The sequence below is a fragment of the Dromiciops gliroides genome, chromosome 4 (assembly GCF_019393635.1).
Source record: "Dromiciops gliroides isolate mDroGli1 chromosome 4, mDroGli1.pri, whole genome shotgun sequence".
Taxonomy (NCBI): Eukaryota; Metazoa; Chordata; class Mammalia; order Microbiotheria; family Microbiotheriidae; genus Dromiciops; species Dromiciops gliroides.
Window position 1 is genome coordinate 224,062,878 of NC_057864.1, and position 20,472 is coordinate 224,083,349.

At 37.9% G+C, this 20,472-nt stretch overlaps 1 protein-coding gene across 1 annotated transcript in view; it reads right to left on the minus strand.

The window, feature by feature from the left end:
- The window catches only part of LOC122754402 (myosin-3), a 29,914-nt gene extending 15,605 nt beyond the window's left edge, over nt 1–14,309 (minus strand). Inside the window, exons 1-16 of the mRNA XM_044002796.1 lie at nt 14,106–14,309; nt 13,046–13,189; nt 10,644–10,800; nt 9,799–9,826; nt 9,259–9,367; nt 7,742–7,834; nt 6,991–7,054; nt 6,812–6,910; nt 4,109–4,212; nt 3,889–4,027; nt 2,644–2,762; nt 2,398–2,547; nt 1,597–1,767; nt 1,197–1,503; nt 1,031–1,101; nt 32–119 (exon numbers count right to left, since the gene is read on the minus strand). Coding sequence (XP_043858731.1) covers nt 32–119; nt 1,031–1,101; nt 1,197–1,503; nt 1,597–1,767; nt 2,398–2,547; nt 2,644–2,762; nt 3,889–4,027; nt 4,109–4,212; nt 6,812–6,910; nt 6,991–7,054; nt 7,742–7,834; nt 9,259–9,367; nt 9,799–9,826; nt 10,644–10,800; nt 13,046–13,189; nt 14,106–14,309 — 2,047 coding nt within the window. The remainder of the gene's footprint in view (nt 1–31; nt 120–1,030; nt 1,102–1,196; nt 1,504–1,596; nt 1,768–2,397; nt 2,548–2,643; nt 2,763–3,888; nt 4,028–4,108; nt 4,213–6,811; nt 6,911–6,990; nt 7,055–7,741; nt 7,835–9,258; nt 9,368–9,798; nt 9,827–10,643; nt 10,801–13,045; nt 13,190–14,105) is intronic.
- Between the last annotated feature and the right edge of the window lie 6,163 nt (nt 14,310–20,472).

The window sequence follows — 20,472 nt, forward strand, 5'->3', positions numbered from 1 at the left end:
TGGAGATTCATATTGTGAATTTGTGAATTACCTGGGGTTTTGGTTTCATTGGGAATTATACAACGCACAAAATGAGGGTGAGTTGTTCTTAAATTTGACATCAACTTGTTCAGATTTTCCTAAAAAAAATACAAGGTAGGCATGTCACAAAGCTTTAAAAATATACTTACCCTTGATTTATCTCTTTTTACTGAACAGCTCTAGATTTTTATAGAATAATAAGAAATACCCTTTAGAATTATGTATAAATGTAAATGGATAGCAACTTTAACTTTCAGTTTTCATGACAGATGGTCTTATGTGGAAAGAGGCATAGTGGACATTTTAGTGGTACATGTTCAGTTACAACATCCTCTTTGAGCCAGTTTACTGACTCAAAGTAACTATCATTTGTGCAGCACTTCCATGTCTGCAAAGCACTTTACATGCATTTTCTCATTTGATTCTCAAAACAACTCTGTGAGGTGGATGCCATTATTATCTCCATTTTAAAGATGAGGAAACTAAGTCTAAGAAAGGCTAAGTGACTTGCCCAGGGTCACACAGTAAGTTCTGAGATATAGTCTAACCTAGGTCATCTTGACATCAAGTCAATGAAGCTCAACACCATACACACACACACGTATATATGTGTACATGTATACACATATATGTGTGTATGTTTGTGTGTGTGTATGTATATATATATATATATATATATATATATATTTTCCTGATATCATTCACTGGGGTACTAGGTACTAATCCTATGTTATAATTCAAGTCAGAAAGGAAATGTTAAGGGCCTACTGTGTGCAAGTATAGCTTGTTCCCCACTTTGTGGTGTTAAACACAATGAAAAATAATCAGTTTCTGGACCTACTTCCATAATGGTTTCAACTACAATAAATGGTATTGTTAGTATATCTTATCAAATATTATATGATAAAGTGAAAACCTTAAGGCAATATAATAACTCTCAAATAAATCTATTTTGGAACTCCTGGTTTTGAGCTTGATGGCATAAAATCACTTTTCAATTGTCCCCTACCCGGAAAAGAGCTGAGACAGTTTGGAATGAAGACCCCTTCTTCTTGGCTACTTTCTTCTTTCCACCATCTGCTGAAAGAAGTAACAATATAAATTCTTAGCTATATTAAGCTATATTAGCTATATTAAAATTAAGACCAAAAAAGATAATTTCTTATTTTTATTACCATCTACAGCAGAAAAGGTGGCATAAAGATGCGCCAAAAGTTTGTTGGATGATTTTTGGTATAATCCAACAACAGTCTCATTCAGAGGATCCTTGTTCTTCTCCAGCCAGCCAGTGACACTGTAGTCCACAGTGCCAGCATAGTGTATGAGGGAAAAGTGAGCCTCAGCCTTCCCTTTGGCAGGCTTGGGTTTCTGGAAATTGCTGGACTTGCCAAGGTGTTGGTCATAGAGCTTGTTCTTGAAAGAAGCATCTGTTGCTTTGGGGAACATACACTCTTCTTCCAGGATGGAGAAAATGCCCATTGGCTATATTTAAATCAAGGCAAGTTAAGAAAGGTAAATATGAACTTTGGTGACATATTGTAGAGGAGGACTTTGTTAGGGTAGATAGACAGATACCTTCTCAATGAGCTCAATGCAGGCAGCCAGGTCCATCCCAAAGTCAATGAACTCCCACTCAATGCCTTCTTTCTTGTACTCCTCCTGCTCCAGCACGAACATGTGGTGGTTGAAAAACTGTTGTAGTTTCTCATTGGTGAAATTGATGCATAGCTGCTCCAGGCTGTTATACTAATGCCAAAGTATAATTTTAGTATGAAACATCAGTCTTCAAATCAAAATTTAAAAGCTCAACAAAGAGCTTTTTCTTGCCTCAAGCTCAGACTTTTCTACAACCTCAGCCCTTGTTCCCTATTTTGTTTTCCAGACCAAACTTCATCAGTTTCATCCTATAGATGGAAGACACTGGACCAGATAGCAGACTCTAAATCCTATAACCTATCTTATCAGATTTGAGTAGATCACAATCACCATCTCACTTATGCATTTACATCTGTTCCTAACATCACAATCCAGAGGATACTGATGTTAGAGCATATTATTGTTAGTTCATTATTGATTTCTAAACATTTTTCCAAGCTAATTTGTGGTGCTATTCTTTGATAAAGTTGTTTTTTTTCCTATTTTAACCCACAATATATAATTCAAAATTCTAGTTGACTATCATTCCAACTTTGAAAAATAATTAGAAACCTTCCAAATATGGTACTTCTCTTCTACCTAACCCCACTCACTATAGTTTTGCATAAATATTCCATTAATGGTTAAAGTCAGTTTAATGTTTTTGTAGCATGAAAAACACCAAAGCCCCACAAATAAAAGTTGTAGACAAATTCACTGCTAGAAAAGAACATTACAAACCTCAAATATTTCAAAGCCTGCAATGTCTAAGACACCAATGAAGTGTTGCCTTGGCAGCTTAGTATCTAGTTGCTGGTTGATGCGTGTTACCATCCACAAGAATAATTTTTCATACACTGATTTGGAAAGAGCATTTACAGCATGGTGCACCTAAGCAAGAAAAAAAAATACAACAGGTGTTTAAGTTAAAGCCAGTTGCAGTCAGGTATTAAGTATTACTTATTGCCTTTAAGATGAGTCACTTACCTGATCTACAGTTTGACCTTTGGTAACATATTCATTTCCAACTTTCACCCTGGGAAAGCATAAGGCTTTCAACAGATCAGATGAGTTCAGGCCCATCAGATATGCTGTTTTGTCAGCCACTGGCAGAAAGAGAAAGACAATTTACATGTGAGATCACATGAGGGTTAATCAAATAAAAAAGCTACACAGTGCATTATTCAAATATTCCCAGAAATTAAGTTTTCAGATGTGTAGGGGTTTTTTTCCTCTCAATATTTTCACTTTTTCTGTTTGTTCTTTCAAAAGAACATTGATTTCATCAATGTAGAGAATTTCTTCCACCAACACCCCTGACTGCTTTAGTAGATGGTTTTATTGATAGCTATGTTGAAAGGGGGGCAGTTGCCATATTTTGGTGATGAGCCTCTCTGAACATAGAGAGGTCACTGATCAACCAACCCAAGCTATTACTAAGTATACCACACTGGAATAGCCTTGTAGAATTCAAACCCAACATACCACAGGTCAACAATGGTCAAGAGAGTAGGATGACGATCAGCAGTGAAAGAGTAAACTCCTTAGAATGAGATTTTGCTGCTCAGGAAACATGACACATATTTTGAGAAAGCAAGATCCAAGTCTAGAATGACCCCAAACCTTAATGCCACTCCAAATTAGGTAGTAGTATTATAATGGCTAAACAAATGTGAATGACAAGATCCTCCAAACTCTTCACCTTTCCAAGTATGGTACAGTGGAAAGAGTGGTAGATTTGGAGTCAGAGGAGCTGTGTTTGAATCCCTGCTCTCTTGTTTCATATCTGTATGACTTTGTTGTTGTTCAGTCATGTCTGACTTTTCATGACCCCATTTGGGGTTCTCTTAGCAAAGATACTGGAAAGGTTTGCCATTTCCTTCTTCAGTTCGTGTTACAAATGAGGAACTGAGCCAAACATGATTAAATGACTGACCCAGGGTCACACAGCTAGTAAGTGTCTGAGATCAGATTTGAACTCAGGAAGGTGAGTCTTCCTGACTCCAAGCCCAGCACTCTATGCACTATGGTGCCACCTAGCTTTGGGTCAGGCATATACTTTCTTTGTGCTTCAATCTCCTTATCTATAAAAAGAGGGCATGGAAACTAGCTCCTAAAGTTAGGACAACAACTCCCAAAGAAAAACTTTCAGGTTATTTCCACAAAAACAACCTAGAGAATTATCACAATAGGATTCCTCCCTGGACTATGGTAGATTGTTAAGATTTTTACCTTCAGTGCCATCGGGCTCTGCCTGTTCTTCTCGCTGTTTCTGCTTGAACTTCATGGTCCCATAGTGCATCACAGCACCTGTCAGCTTGTAGATTCCTGACTTTTCATCTGGACTGAATCCCAGGATGTCAATGGCACTCTAGAATTTAAATATCAGTAAATAAGTTGACCTGAGTGGTAGATGAGTAATCTTCTGCATCTCTTGTTCCATTCTACTTACATCTGTAGCTAACAACTCCTCTGTGTCATCAATGCTTGCCACCAAGATTTCACCCTGGCTAATGAATGGGTAATCATAAGGATTGGTTGTAATAAGCAGCAACTCTGAAATAAAATAGGAATTTAAAAAGATTTCTCAGATGGAAGAACAGTTCTACTCTACAACTCATATCATAAATTTTAACTGCTATATTTTCCTCTAGGACTGGAAAGTCTCCTCTTAGGAAAAAAATCCAATCTGAGAAGTGATATGCTCTATAGAGGAAATTCAAGCTCATTGGGGGCCTTTGTGACCCTCCAGCACTTATCCCCTAAGTAAAAGGTTTTAAAGAGAATTCCTTATATATCAGCATTGTGCACAAAGCCCAAGAAAATCTGCATGGAAATTTGAATTTGTCAACTAAGAAATAATAGTATGTGTAGTCATGTAGGGGGGAAATATAGCTTCTTTAAGATGTGCCCTATTCCAGAAGAGCCTGCCACAAAATCTTTTAGAATTAGAATCTTCAGGTACCAACAGTGTTATATCTCCAGTTTTGAGACAGGATATACATCAACCACCTACATGAGGATGCCTGCTGACCTAAGGTATCAAAGTTATGCTGAATTGGGGCAGCTAGGTGGCACAGTGGATAAGGCACCAGCCTTGGATTCAGGAGGACCTGAGTTCAAACCCAGCCTCAGACACTTACTAGCTGTGTGACCCTGGGCAAGTCACTTAACCCCCATTGCCCTGAAAAAAAAAAAGTTATGCTGAATCATATGGGTCATATGCATGTGAATTTTACTGTGATGTTATGTCATAAGCCTTAGATTTTTCACACTACCTCTGTGATCTTAAGCAAGTCACTTTATCTCTCTGGGCCTATTTCCTGTTTTGAAAAATGAGGGAGTAGGACTAGATTACTTCTTTTTTTTTTAATTTTTGTATGCGGGGCAATGGGGGTTAAGTGACTTGCCCAGGGTCACACAGCTAGTAAGTGTCAAGTGTCTGAGGCCAGATTTGAACTCAGGTCCTCCTGACTCCAGGGCCAGTGCTCTATCCACTGTGCCACCTAGCTGCCCATAGATTACTTCTAAGGTGCAAAGCAAAAGATATCAATAAAAATTTTAAATAAAAAAGAGAGATAAAAATTGGGGACAAAAAGAGGGAATCTGGAGGATGGAAAATATTGCAGCCAGCATAGTTTTTAAGATGGCAAAGGATAAGGTGAAAAGGACAGTTAGATCATAAATATAATAACATTCATAAGTTCTTAAACACCCATCTGGCAGTAAGTAGGCTTTGGTTACAGAATAATTTTGGACTGCCCTGAAAACTTATGGAAGTACAGGTGTAGGACTTGTGGTCAATTTGGATGAACTTGCTCTATGACGTGGTCAAGATGGATGCACAGACAGACCACTCAGTTCTCATACATGTACTCCAGCAAAAAGCTAAAATTTGGTCCAGATGAAATTATGATCAAGAAATAGAATGAGAAACTATATTAAGTGACTCTTTCCACCTCAGAACTGCACAAAAAGTCATCAGTCTATAGGGAATATGAAAGGAGGCCACCAGTAAATTCAGTGCCAGTGTGGGCGAACTGGTAACATCCACACCTGGTTAGAGACATATGCAAAGCAAGTCCCCTAAGAAAGACCCAGGGAGTTCAGAAAGCCTCAAGGTAGGAACCTTGGAAGTGTTAAGAATCAGCAACAAGCAGAGTCATATAGCAGTGCTCATACCAGAACACCCCAGGTGCATAAAGGCTCTTTGGTCCTAACACTCTATACAAAGATGTCATAAGAAACTATGGACATTCAACATTATGAATCATAAAAATCTGGGTTTCTCAACACCAGGAGGTAGATGTTAGAATAGAAACACAGGTTAAGACCAAGCCAAGCTTGCCCACCCCACTTAAAAGTATAGCAGGAAGCACATTCTGTCCCTGGCCACAATTTCAGGAACTTTATTGGCCCATTTTGTTTTAAAATGAAAAATGTATGGAGTTAAAAGCACCTTTTAAGCTTTCTCCACTGAAAATATATTGGTGGATTCCCATCCTATTGTGCATTTCAGCAACCAACTTTTTCCAAATTAGTAAATTATGTGTGAGGACACAAGGTGGTGCTAAAGGACAAGAGAATGATTTCTCCAGCATAGGAGCAAAGGTGATGGCTTGTTTAGTAGGTCTGTGGTTCACAGTTACATTGCTTAGACTTTCTTCTGTCACAAAGTACACTAACCCTATCACCTTGATAAACCCCCATTGCCACTAAGTGACCGCAGATTTTTGAAAAATTGTTTTCTAATTGTTGTGTCTATGTCAAAATAGCCATACTCTTGGAACAGTTTACCAAAAGGGACTGGCTTCCTTCCATTGTGATGCAATGGGAAATACATAGGATTCGAAATTGAGAAAACTCAGTTTCCAAACCTAGCCCTGCCATTTACTACCTGTCTAGCTCTGGGCAACTCATTTACCCTTTCTGGATCTCATTCTTCATATGTAAAATGACGATTCTGGACTAGATGACCTTTATGGTTCCTTTCACATCTTAATCAATGATCCTATAATCCACGAACTTTTGAAGCATATATATAATGCACTATCTATAGGCAAAACAATTTGATTGACCTGATGAACAAAGTTTGAAATGTCTAAGAGACAGAAATCCCAGTCCGCTTGACATTGAAGTAAAAGCTCTTTCTTACCAATGAGCTCAGGCTTCTTATTTGAAAGAATCTGGTAGAAGATGTGGTAGCTTCTTTCAGCCTTTAACTGGAAAGTAACTCTTGACTTCTCCAGCAAATCTATAACACAAATGAATATTTATTTGCTGAAGTGCCCCTAGTTAGTGTAAGCAGCAACCTGGCCCCAGTTATTTACTTACAGGTCTCAATATCTGCAGAGGCAAGTTTTCCAGTGGTTCCAAAGTGAATTCGGATGAACTTGCCCTATGAGAACAAAGGGAAACCAGAGTTGTTCACAATCAAACACAAATATATTTCACAAGTCAGATCGACTAAAGGGTGCTAACATTTCCCATGAGGTCTACTTGGAAAATAAATATAAATTTATCACCCAAAACCTTTTTTAATTTTTTTTAGGTTGAAAGTATGTGACCTTCCTCTTCTCCCTTTTCATCTTCTTCCTTCAATTCAATATAATCCCATTCAACAAATATTTATTGAGTACCTACTATGTGCTTAAGAGTATACTATACTAGGCCATGGGAGTATAAAAGCCAAAAAGAACCAGTTGATGAGTTTACATGTCACATAGGAAGGTAAATAGAAAGCCTTTCCTTTTTTTATTCTCCTTTTTTTTCTACCTGTCTTCACTTTTGCTTGGGCAAATAGTACTTGAGTCAAGCAAGACTAGAAAATGATCAAGGCTGACCAGTTCTAGGAAAGACAGAAGTGGAGGAGAGGAACGAACACCAGGGACAAACTTTGCCTACGTTATAATGTGAGAGCAGTCATGAGAGTTCTAAGCTATCATGATTAGATCTAGGGAATGAAGATGGTGGCAACTTTGTTCCCCACAAATCCTCCCTTCTTTCTCCCATAACTCCTCTTTTTCTTTCTCTTGGTTTTAATAGGCTAAATTTAATATCCAATCATCATACTAATCTGACTTACAAAACGGGATGAGTTGTCATTCCTCACAGTCTTGGCATTACCAAAGGCTTCCAGCAGGGGGTTGGCACTGATAATCTGGTCTTCCAGTGTCCCCTAGAACCAAAATTTAAAAATAAATAAATAAAATAATAAACCAAGAGGGAAAAGATTTCTTCATTTCTCAAATCAAAAAACTGCACAAACAAAATGAGCACATAGCTTATTTGTGATAACTACTTATACACTAACCTAAAGAGTACCCCCAACTCCAGATAAGTAACTTCTCAGCCTGTTTCCCAATTTGAAATTCAAATAAATGTTTAAGACATTGGACTTGAGATGATTTTGCCTTTTCTATATTAGTTATAATTATTAAATTGTTCTCTTGTACTGCCTTTGTTCTAAAAATATCATTTTGGTGCATAACTAAAATTTTCTAAATTCTGTCCATTTGTTTTCTCCTATCTGAGAAACTTCCAGCAAACAAATCATTTTCAGATCTATTTGCATGAAACCTTTTTTCCCCCCTAAGTCTTTCCTAAGATCATAGCATTAAAAGTCATCAAGTCTAACCCTTTTATTTTATAGATGAGGAAACTAAGTCCCAAGTAAGGTAAGGTCAGAATCAAACAGTAATTGAGAAAGCCAGAATTTGAAGTCAGGATCTCTGATTTCAAATCCAGTACAATTTTCACTGCACTGTTTTGCAGCCTTAAGAATTGAAAGATCTAGAGCAGCTAGGTGGCGCAGTGGATAAAGCACCAGCCCTGGATTCAGGAGGACCTTAGTTCAAATCCGGCCTCAGACACTTGACACTTACTAGTTCTGTGACCCTGGGTAAGTAAGTCACTCAACCCTCATTGCCCTGCCCCCCCAAAAAAAGAAGAAAAGAAAAGAAAAGAAAAAGAATTAAAAGATCTTCATTGTAAATTCAAACAATAAAAAGAAAGCAGAACAGTTCTAAATTTGGAGTTAGAAGATCCAAATTCAAATTCTGATCCTGCCACATCAAAGCATAGGAAGGTCATTTCTCTAAGGGTCTGTTTCTTTAATCATCAAGTACGTTTTACTAGATGACTTCTAAGGTTTCTTCCAGCCCTAAAACTTCTGATGATCACATAGATCTCTAGTTGGAAGGTACCTCAGAGGCCATCCAATTTAACCCCCTTATTTTATAGATGAGGAACTGAGCCCCATTTAATTGCTATACCCAGGATCATTTAGGTGAAAATCAACAGATAGAATCTGAAGCTAGATTCTCTAAGTTCAGGACCAGTGTGCTTTCTACTGTATCAAGCTGCCTCCTAAGCGATCCCTATCTTTGCTCTACTAATATACATCTTCTTTTCTTTGTTATATAAAAGATTCTCCCTTTGTTTTCCAAACTGAAATTTAAAAACATTTTCAATGAGGAAAAATAGAACATGATTGACTGTAGAGAAAGAAGCAAAGTATGAACCCTTCTCACAGAAGTAAAACTATGGCTTTTTTAGATTCAGATTTCGTTCTTCATTTTCTCACGCAGGATCTCATCCTACCTTCATCTTGCCTTCCTTTTTCTTGGCAAGGTCTCCAGTAGCAGCAATTGTTGCAAAGTACTGGATTACCCTCTTGGTGTTGACAGTCTTTCCAGCACCAGATTCTCCACTATTCAAGAAAATTAGAGGATAGGGACAAGAAAGAAGATACACCTGATGGATCTGTTCATGGGGATGGCTTTAACAGAAAATGTTGTGCCCCGTTTGTTTTCTTAGCATCTCAAAGGGATCATCTCTCAAGCAGGGCCATCTCTTTATCATGTTCATCACAAAGTTCAAGGTAAACACCAGCATGAGAGGCAGAGTGCAGCTTAGTATAGCTTTCTTAAGCCTCATTTGTCACCTCACCTATGCCCCACCCTCACTTTTACACATGGACACAGACACACAGATATAGACCTATACATTTCATGTACATGCTCTCTCCTCCACCATCACCCCACATACTATTTTTTTTCATTAAAAGGCCACAGTAAATGATACATTTGCTTTATAATTTTTAAATGGACCATTGAAACTAGCAATGATTTTGCTACTTACGTGATAAGAATAGACTGATTTTCCCGATCTGTCAAAGGAAAACATAGTAACCATCACCAATGCTACCAAAAGAGCAATTATCTCTCCTCTAGTTTACATCTTCCAGTATTTTGACTGTTCTAACTCATTCATCTGCTAACTTTTCATTTCCTTAGTTCTTGGTTACAGGATTCCCACCCAATCACATTTTCCTGAAGTATCTGGCACATTAGTTGAAAATTTTATATGGGCATATTACAACAAGACTGTACAATTACAATGAAACCCATTGAAGTGCCAAGAAATCCTGGGTTCAATGAGTTTATTTTTCACTTTAAAAAAAGTCAAGGGAAATGAGCTTAAAATTCTACTTAGAAATCATCTCTTCCAACCCCCTTATTTTATGGATCAGTTTAATCAATCAACAAATGCCTAATATATGTTTGGCACTGGGAATACAAAATAAAAAATAAAATAATACCTGCCCTCAATAAGTTTACAATCCAATGGGGAAGATATATTTATGTAAATATAGAAAAAATATATTCTAACAGAAAAGGAAATGAAATCAGGAGGGGAAAGTGACTTGCCAAGGTCACACAGTAGTAAGGACTAGGGCAAGGATTTGAAACTACAGCTCAGGCTTCAAATACAATACTGCTTCTATTATATCGCAGACCTTAGAAATCATCAATGCTACTTTCCCCCTTCTGTTTTACATGGAGGGGAAACCAAGACCCAAAGATAGGAAGTCACATCCCCTAAGTCACATGGCTAGCTATTGGAAAAAGAAAAACTAGAAGTCAAATCCCTGACTTATTCTTATATTATTTCCACTGAGCTAAGTTTCCTTATCTGAAACATACCAGTTAACATGAACTGATAGGCATTGTCAGAGATGGAGAAGATGTGGGGAGGAGCCTCCTGGCGCTTTTTGCCTCGGTAGGCATTCACCACCTCTGGGTTATACACTGGCAGCCACTTATAAGGGTTGACGGTGACACAGAAGAGGCCAGAATAGGTCTTAAAGAAGACAAACAAAAATAATATTATAATCTGGATTTCTGGAGCTCCTTTTCTCTTAAAACCCAATAAAGTCATTATATATGTTTTGAGTTTAACTTTAAAATAGCCCTTCAAGAAAAAGAAGCAGAATGAATCTTGTTTACAACTTGCAGAGTTGATGTAGCCCAACTCCATATCTCAAGTGGGTAGAGGGAGAGAGAAAAGGAAGGGAGGAAGAGAGGGAGGATGGGAGAGAGAAAGACAGAGAGATAGAGAGAGCGAGCCTGGAGTCATGAAGACTTGAGTTCAAATTTGACCTTAGACACTTACTAGCTATGTGACCCTGGACAAGTCACTTAATCCCTGTTTGCCTTAATCTACTGGAGAAGGAAATGTCAAACCACTCCAGTATCTTTGCCAAGAAAACCCCATGGACAGTATGGTCTACAGGGTCATGAAGAGTCAAACACAACTGAATGACTAAACAACTAAACAACTCCTTATCTAGAACTCTTATCTATTAGATCATGGTTCCTGACATGAATGGAATGTAATAAGCATTTATAGAACACCTACTACATTGTGCCAAGCACTTTACAAATATTATTTTAATATTGATGTTCATTCCTATTCAATCCATTTTTTATCAAATCATCATAAGATTATGGACCTAGAACTATAAGAGATCTAAAAGGCTATCTCCTGAACCCATTTACAGATGAAGAAAGTGAGGTCCAAGATTGAGGGACTTGTTCAATGTCCAATAGGTAGCAAGTGTTAGGGGTAAAATTTGTACTCGGGTCCTGTGACTGCACAGTTAGTGCTTTTTCTACTGCAACATACTACCCATTGTTTGACCTAGTGATTCCATCAAAATAATAAGAACCAGAAATTCTCCCTTGGATCCCTTGATTCATTGAAACCCTGACTCAAGATAAACTGATTTCTACTCTACAAAATGGCAAGAAGGTCAGCCTTGGTGAAAGAATGGACACTTTCAGCCCACACTTTGAAGGAGTTCCAAAGCTGGTAGCATCTCTGCTGCTACTGATGTCAGTGTAAATCTAGAAGCTGAGATGAGCTAATGATTGGATGGGGATGCCCCAATCAAAATGCAAGGAGGATTTCTGAATCAATCAGGTGAAAGGCTCAACACATGCTCTAGAAGCATTTTGTGGGAACCCTGTCTTTCCCCAAGGCATAGCTGGCTGCCCAGGGCACAATTCAGAAAGCCCTGGACTTCAGGAAGTTTTGCAGAGTGTACTTTCAAATGTTTATTTATATTGTCATATCAAATTAACTTTCAAAAACTGATTCTCTCAGTATGTGTCCAAACTGAGGAAGGAGTGAAGAATAATTCAAGCTATTTATAATTTTGTTATCCCAAAAGACAATACTTGCCTTAGCTCAAAGACTATTCTTATCAATTATTAGCTATAGTTAAACAGCTTCCCTCCTCCTGGCCCAATGAAATGCATAGTTTTCTTAGGGCATGATTTAGACTTATGAAAAGAGACAAAAGAGGCAATTGCCCAAGGCACATTCATTTGCTCTCCTGATCCCTCATCAAGATGGATAAATAATATTCACAAAGCAGGTAGTTTAGCTATAGACAAGGTCTAGATTCTTAGGGAAAGGGGAGTAGCATGTCTATTAAGCCTAAATATCTCCCAAACAAACAAACAAAAAAACACCTCAATCTCCTAGAACACTGCATTTACTTGTTATCCCAACATCAGCCAAATTTGTTTAGCTGTACATTTTATAACTAATGTAACTCTGAAATGATAGTTTGAAGGCTCAGAGGACTATGACTTTAACTTTAAATCACTGAACTGATATTTTTTCATCTTGGTCAAAGTAAAATAATGTTAACTCCCATCATTTTTCATAACATTGTCTAAAATCTTTACCAGAGCCCCTCTCTATTATGATGGCATGGAAATTAACCTGGGTCCTTGAATGCTATGTTAGTATAGTACAAGCTCTGGTACTTCATAACAAGTTGGAAAGGTTCTGAGTAGAAGCTTAGAGATAGACTATGTATCTGAGTACCAGCCTAACTGAATTTGGACAGTCTTATAATCAATCAGATTGTCTATGGTACATAGAAGTGTTGTAATCTTCATTGGTGGGAAAAGTCCCCCTGATGATGTCTATTTTTATTTGAGGCCATTCACAATACACCATTCCCCCTTCCCGAATCATAGCCTGTGGTCTTTCATGGAAAGACTCTCCCAGAAGTGACCAAAAAATTACTGACATAGATCATCCAGGAAGTATAACGATCCTTGAGGTTATATAGGACAGCTGGCTCATTCAGATGGGTCAGCATTGCCATGTCTTCAATCTTATCAAACTTGGGTGGATTCATTGAATACACATCTTCTGGTTTAACAACCAGTGTCTGCAGTAGGGAAGAAAATCAGGATTGTTAGCCAACATTTACTTTGTGCACCTTGAGGAATGCTAAATTAAGGAACTCTGAAGGGATGGCCAAATAGGTCTTCTTTTAACTCTTTCTCTGTTTCCCCCAAGTTGTGAAACTAAGGACTTTTGCGACTTCAGAGTTTAGACGCATTCAGAAACAGAGGTGGGGTGGGGCTGCTAGAGTAGGAAGTTATAGAATTATAAATCTTGAGCTGGAAGAGACATCAGGAACCACTCAGTCTAACCCCTTCATTTTACAGATGAGGAAACTGAGGCCCAGTGAGATTAAGTGACTTGCCAAAGGGTCACATAGGTAGTAAGCATTAAAGGCTAGATTTGGACTCCTACCTTCTGACTCCAGAGCCAGTGCTTTTTCTACTATGCTACATGACTCCTTTGTTTCCATAGCACTTGTCTGGATTACCATTTAGCTCAAAGGGCTGATCTGCCCTTTTCTGCCTTCACAGAAAAAACATTACATGCCTCTTCCCTTGGCATTCGTGGAACAGAACCCAGAGTAGAAAGGGGAAGGTATTCTTGATGTCTGTGATTCAGGCCAGGAACCCTCAGCATAAATCCCAGAGTGACTCCCATATACTTCAAGGGCAGATGTCCAGTCCCCTCCAGCAAGCTTATATAACAAACCAATCTTACTTCACTCTCCTGAGGGAAGCTGAGGTAATGTGTGAAGGAAAGTTATAAGTGAACAATAATAACTCATATTTTACAGCACCATAAAATTTACAAGATGCTTTCTTTTGCAACAGCTCTCTGAGGTGAAAGGTGATGTTTCAGCCACTTAACTTCTTGGGCCTCAGTTTTCTTTTGTTAAGTGGAAATAATATTGCCCACCTGACAAGTTTGTTATAAGGATTTAATAAGATAGTGCTTACCCTGTTATCTTCAGTTTCCACAGTTACCTTCCCATCTTGGGAACTCTTGATTCTCCCTTTGGCATATTCTTCCTTTGTATCAGCCACAAAGCAATAGGTTTTAGCATCAAATGGCTGGTTTTGAGCTTCTATCCGCTCCTTTTCTGACTTGCGGAGAAAAGGAGCGGCTATGCCAAACACTTCCATCTCAGCATCGCTACTCATAGTGCCAACTAGAAAGCAAGCATAGCAACATCAGCTAGATTATCTATCCACAGAGCTGAGTCCCACCAAGAAGATGGTGATTATAGAACTCCTCTCTAGCAACTACACTTACAATCATATTTTTTTGGCTTTTATTTTTTAATCATAAAAGTATTTTATTATTTCCTTGTTACATGTAGAGATAGCTTTCACCATTTGTTTTTATAATATTTCTAGTTCCAAATTTGTCTCCCTCCCTCCCTTCCTTTCTCCATCCCCAAGACAGCAAGCAATCTGATATAGGTTATATAAGTACAGTCACATTAAACACATTTCTGCATTAGTCATGTTGTTAAAGAAGAATCAGAACAAAAGGGAAAAACATCAAAAAACAAAAAAAGTAGAAACAGTATGAACATGGTTCAATCTGCATCTAGATTCCACAGTTCTTTTTTCTGGATGTGGAGAGCATTTTCCATCATGAGTCCTTTGGAATTATCTTGGATCATTATATTGCTGAGAAGAGCTAAATTTATAACAGTTGATCATCACACAATGTTGTTGATACTGTGTACAATGTTCTCCTAATTCTGCTCACTTCACTCAGCATCAGTCCACTTAAGTCATTCCAGGTTTTTCTGAAATCTGCTTGCTCATTGTTTCTTACAACAATAGTATTTCATTACCTTCATATACCACAACTTGTTTAGCCATTCCCTATACATTGACAATCTTAAGAATAGAAAGTACTACTCTTTTACCCTGGCAGCATTGGGTGCTCCATTTATGTGCCCTGCATTCTCACAACCTTCAGAATCTAATATTAAGCCCCCAGAACCAAGACATTTCTTATTGTTAGCAAGAGTCCCTCCAAATTCAGGTGAGCTAACTTTACCACCACATGAAACTTGGGGATTATAATAATTACTCTATAGGCTCAAGGATTCTGAGACAGGGATAGTTACCTCTTTTAGGTCCCTAATCTTAGAAGAGCTACTTAACTGCATACTTTCCATAGTTTCCTCCTAATCAATTGGATTTAGTGGACATTGTCAACCACTGGGCATGCCAAAGTCCATTCCAGCAAAATACAGACTCTGGCTGATCCTACCAAGCTGAAATGCTTCAAGTATAGTGTCAGTGATGGGTTGTGCCAATTGTCTAAGGATCGATCCAGCTAAGGACAGGGAAGATCATTAAAATGAAAAGATCCACCCACCAAATGAGACAACTTGCCCAATGTCATATAAAGCAACTTGTCCAACCAAGAAAGAGCTCAGTCACTAGTTGAGTCAGCCAGAGTTTTAGATTATCTTAAGAGTTTATAGAATATTACAGTCAGTATTCTCACCTTACAATTACACCAACAGGAAGAAGAAAAAAAATTGGTGGAAATATCTGACCTGAAATGGATAAAGCAAAAGGAAAATTCAGAAACATCCAAGAAATAGTTGCTCTATTTAATCAATTCTTGGCAAACACCAAATGCTTAGGAATGCTTATTGATAGAATTGAAGGAGGAGTGATGAATTCACAAGCTGATGGGAGGAATAAGCAACATCTGCCCAAAAGGCATGAAGGCCATTTAGGCTATATTTGTCATTTGAGCCACAATAAAAGTCCCTACTTGCCCTAAACTGCCCCCCCCCAGCTTTCTATGACAATATCCACCCTCCCCCAACTTCTACCTAATTCTAATTCCAATTCCTCTAGACTGAACAATAAAGATGGGGCACTGTCTCAAGAAAGTCTTATGGAAAGAAAAGCATATTCCTATAAGGAAACTTACATTAGCTCTTATTAGCATGAGTTAGTTATACTTACTAAGTTAAAGCTTGGAAATCACCATATGTCTGGCTTTGAGGAGGTGAGCTATAGGTTGGGGAAGTTCCCTTAAGTGAATAAAGGCAGAAGAAGATAGGAATATGAAACCCTGGCCCATCAGGAAGCAACATTGGGTGGGGAACCCAAGGTACCCTGGACAATTAGCATCTTTGCTAACGTTTATATAGGGCTTTAAGGTTTGCAAAGTGCTTTACACATATCTCATTTGATTCTCATGATAACTAACAGTTGTTGCTGTTATTTTTTACAGATTTTACATTTTACAGATGAAATAACTAAGGATGAGAAAGGGTAAGTAACCTGCCCAGGGTACTATAGCTAGTAGGCAGAGTAGAGGAAGGGTTACACACACACACACACACACACACACACACACACACACACACACACACACACACAAACACCTGAAATTCTACCATTCCAGTTCATTCTGTTGGGTTAAAGCATTGTCCTATTATAAAATACAGAGTACTCTTGAGAGGAGTAATTCATGAAAACGTCTATAGGCATTAAAACCCTAGCATGAATTTATCGTGAAAGACATACGAATGAAAGCAGCTCCCTTTAAATGATGTATACCCTAGGTAAGTTTTGTTAGGAGGAAGGTGGAGAAAGAGGTCCAGACATAGGGTATTGTTCTAGTCAAATAGTACTGGAGAAGGGTACTGGATATCTGGAATTACGTAGCAACAGCTTGAAGAAGACCTAACAAAAACTGCCAAGTTCATAATTTTGTTGTCAAATCTTCTGGGTAGGTGGATGTAAAGAGCAGTATGTGGACATCTGGCCATTGAAATACAAGTCTGGAAAATTGGCACGCACCTATGAGGCCATGTTCTGATGAGGACATGATAAGATCATAGGATAAGATTAGGGAGGGAAGAGAAGCATAAAAAGGAGTAGGGATATTTTTCTTGCTTTATATTTTTCTCCCAGCTAGCTTTGGTGGTAGAAAGGTTTGGGTGAGAATAGGAAGAATAAAAAATACTACACTTGGATGATTCTGTGAGAGTATAAGACAATGAAAATTAAATTCTGTAATTCCTAACCCTACAATGCCTAGAATAGAAAGACATATTTGAGTTAGTGACATTCCCAACAACTTAAAGAGAGGAGATACATGCAAGCAAAACATCCGACTTACCTCAACCCTCCCTGATAACAACCAAGAACCTGTCATCCTTTTGCTTTTATATGCTCACTGATTCTGCTCTGGTTCAACCCTTTTCCATATTTGGAAGACCAGTTGCCCAACAATAGAGGCTGAACACCATCCTCCCCCACCCCACCCCTTTTTTTGTTGTTGTTGCCAAGAAAAACATATATGGAAGGGAGTGAGTTCCATGACGATTTTTTCCAAATGCAGAAAACTCACATGGTGGGTTTGGAATTCCTGTCCCTGAAGTACAAGCAGTCTTTTCATCTTACACATGATATGTGTGTCCTTGCTCTCTCCCAGGAATTGGAGTGCAAAGCATACCTAGATGTAAGGGGCATGCAAATTCAGGATCAATGATCTCATTGTCAGTCTAAACTGGGTAAACCATGCCATAAAGCAGAGAGGCAATAAAATCAGAGAAGCTGCCTATCATTCTTATTCCCCAACTCATATGAATATAGCCAACAAAAAAAGTACTTGGAGGTAGAAAAAATTAAGTTCAAGTCAGAATCTGAAATAACTTATTAATAATGTTAAAGTTGCAAGGGACCTTAGAAGTGATCTAGTCCTGCATTCCCCTAACTGCATTCCTTCTTCTGTCAAGATATAAATAGTGAGTGTATTTAAAAATCTTTATCCTACCAATATTTCTCCTTTGAAATATTAAATATGAAATCATGAATCATTCTCTTATATACAATTTAGAAATATTTATAGAATCCCAGAATTCACATCAGCAATGAAAATTAGAGAGAATCTAGTTGAACAACTTAATTTTACAAATGTGGAAACTGACACCTGGAAAGGTGAAGTTATTTGACCAAGCTCACATAAGTAAGAAAGGCAGCAAAGTCAGTATTTAAATATAGGTAAACACATCATATGCAACAATTTTTAGCATGAAAATGAGCTTTAATTTCCTCTCCTTTGTCCCCAGCTCTCACTAATCAACATTTATTCCAAAGGTATTGCATGACTACAAATCGTTCTGCCTGCCTTTTATAATTTCTTGCAATAGAACTCACCTTGGTATGTTTCCATAGTCAAATTTATTTTAAAACACTGATCTAGTCCAACACTTGAATTTCAAAATTGAGAAAAATTCGCCTCTAATAGAAGTGTCTTGTTCATATTAGTATTATGTTTTCATTATTATTAAGTAGCTTGTCCAAAATTACTTGGCAGGCTAGGGAAACCAGCCAAGGACTAGAATCCTTGGCTTTGCAGCTGTAGACAAGTCATTTATTCTGAATCTTGTTTCTCATCTGAAAATAGAGTAAATAATATTTGCACATGGAATTTGTTATGAAGATTAAATGAGATAAGGAAGAAATGTTTTGAAAATTATGAAATTTTTTTTAGACTGCAAATTCTCTATTCAATTATAAGGGCAGAGACAATTTTGTCCTATCTTTGTATCCCTAGTGCTTAGCACAGTACCATATATGTAATGGGTACTTGATAATTGTTGAATTAAGTTGAATTAAGCTATGGTAGTATATTTATGTAGACTGTTATTATTTTTTTTTAATTTTTTTTTTTTTTAGTGAGGCAATTGGGGTTAAGTGACTTGCCCAGGGTCACACAGCTAGTAAGTGTTAAGTGTCTGAGGCCGGATTTGAACTCAGGTATTCCTGACTCCAGGGCCGGTGCTCTATCCACTGTGCCACCTAGCTGCCCCTAGACTGTTATTATTAACAAAGAGACATCAAAATATTATGTAAAGGGAAGGAATTGTAAGTCAGGTCAACTTTTCATCCCATAGTTAAAGATGAGTTAGAAGTCATTCCCTTTAATTGTCTATCATTCCCTCTAATTAGGTTTCTATCAAGTTGCTCTTTTCTTAATTACCAGCAGGACCAACAAGTTAATACTCAGTGACAGGCAACTATTAGATTTGTCAGTGTTCTTAGTAACAGCTGCTTCTAAGTGTTTTTGTTATTAAGATATATTACCAATTAGGAAAGACCAGCTGCTGGGGGGTGGGGAATAGAAGAGGAGTAGGTGTGGCAGAGTGAGAAAGGAGAAGGTAAATTTGAGACATTTCCTAAGTATACTATGAAAAATTCTTCTCTGGTTTTCCCCTAAGGTTGGAGGTAAGGTTGGATTTAAAGCTTTCAATGACCCCCAAATTTTCTTTTACAAGCTAGAGCTTTAAGGAGTTATGAAGACTATCCAATGACTACCCAGTCCAAATAGAATACGATTCCAAATTTCAAGTTCCAATTCATTGATACAGGTTGTGCTTTTCCCTGGTATACTTCCAAACTGGGCTCAGAGATAAGAGATTGGTCTAAAAGGTGCAATACGTAAGCACCAGGAGAAGTCTCACAGGTCTGCATTCATCACAGTGACAGTTTTTGGAAAAGCCTTTGAAATGGTTTTTAAATAAGTTAAGCCTGAAAAGACTTGGCAGTCAGTCAGTCAGCCAACCTCCTGTGTATTGATTCTATATTTAAGCAAAATAAGCAACCACCATAGAAAAGTATGAGGATTCTGCAAGGACCCCACTGCCCAACAATGGCACTTTCATAAACCTACCATGTTATTTCCTTCCTTTCCTATCTGACCTGAAATAAAATACCACAATTCCTTTGAAGTAATATCCAAACTAGGAGCATTGGCTTTAAAAGACCATTATTTAAATGAACTTCAGTTACCTGGCATAGCTCCCTTTCTCCTCCCGTAATCATACATTAGAAGGGCTATTTATCAGAGTCTAGAAATACACAGAATTTCAGAGTTGGAAGGGACCTCAGCAGAAAGAATCTCATGGTGATGTTCCTAATAAGTTATATAACAGTCTCTGTTTGAAAACCTCCAATGAAGAGGGAAACCAATATTTCTCATCCCACTTTTAAATTCCACTTTTAGATCACTTTAATTTTTGGAAGTTTTTCCTAATACATTAAGATAAAATTTAAATTGTGGCATACAGCTGTGAATACTACTGAAGAATAATGATCTCAATGATCTTAGAAAAACATGGGGGCAGCTAGGTGGCACAGTAGATAAAGCACTGGCCTTGAATTCAGGAGGACCTGAGTTCAAATCCAGCCTCAGACACTTGACACTTACTAGCTGTGTGACCCTGAGCAAGTCACTTAACCCTCATTGCCCAGCCCCCAAACAAACAACAACAACAACAACAACAACAACAACAAAACATGGATAGACACA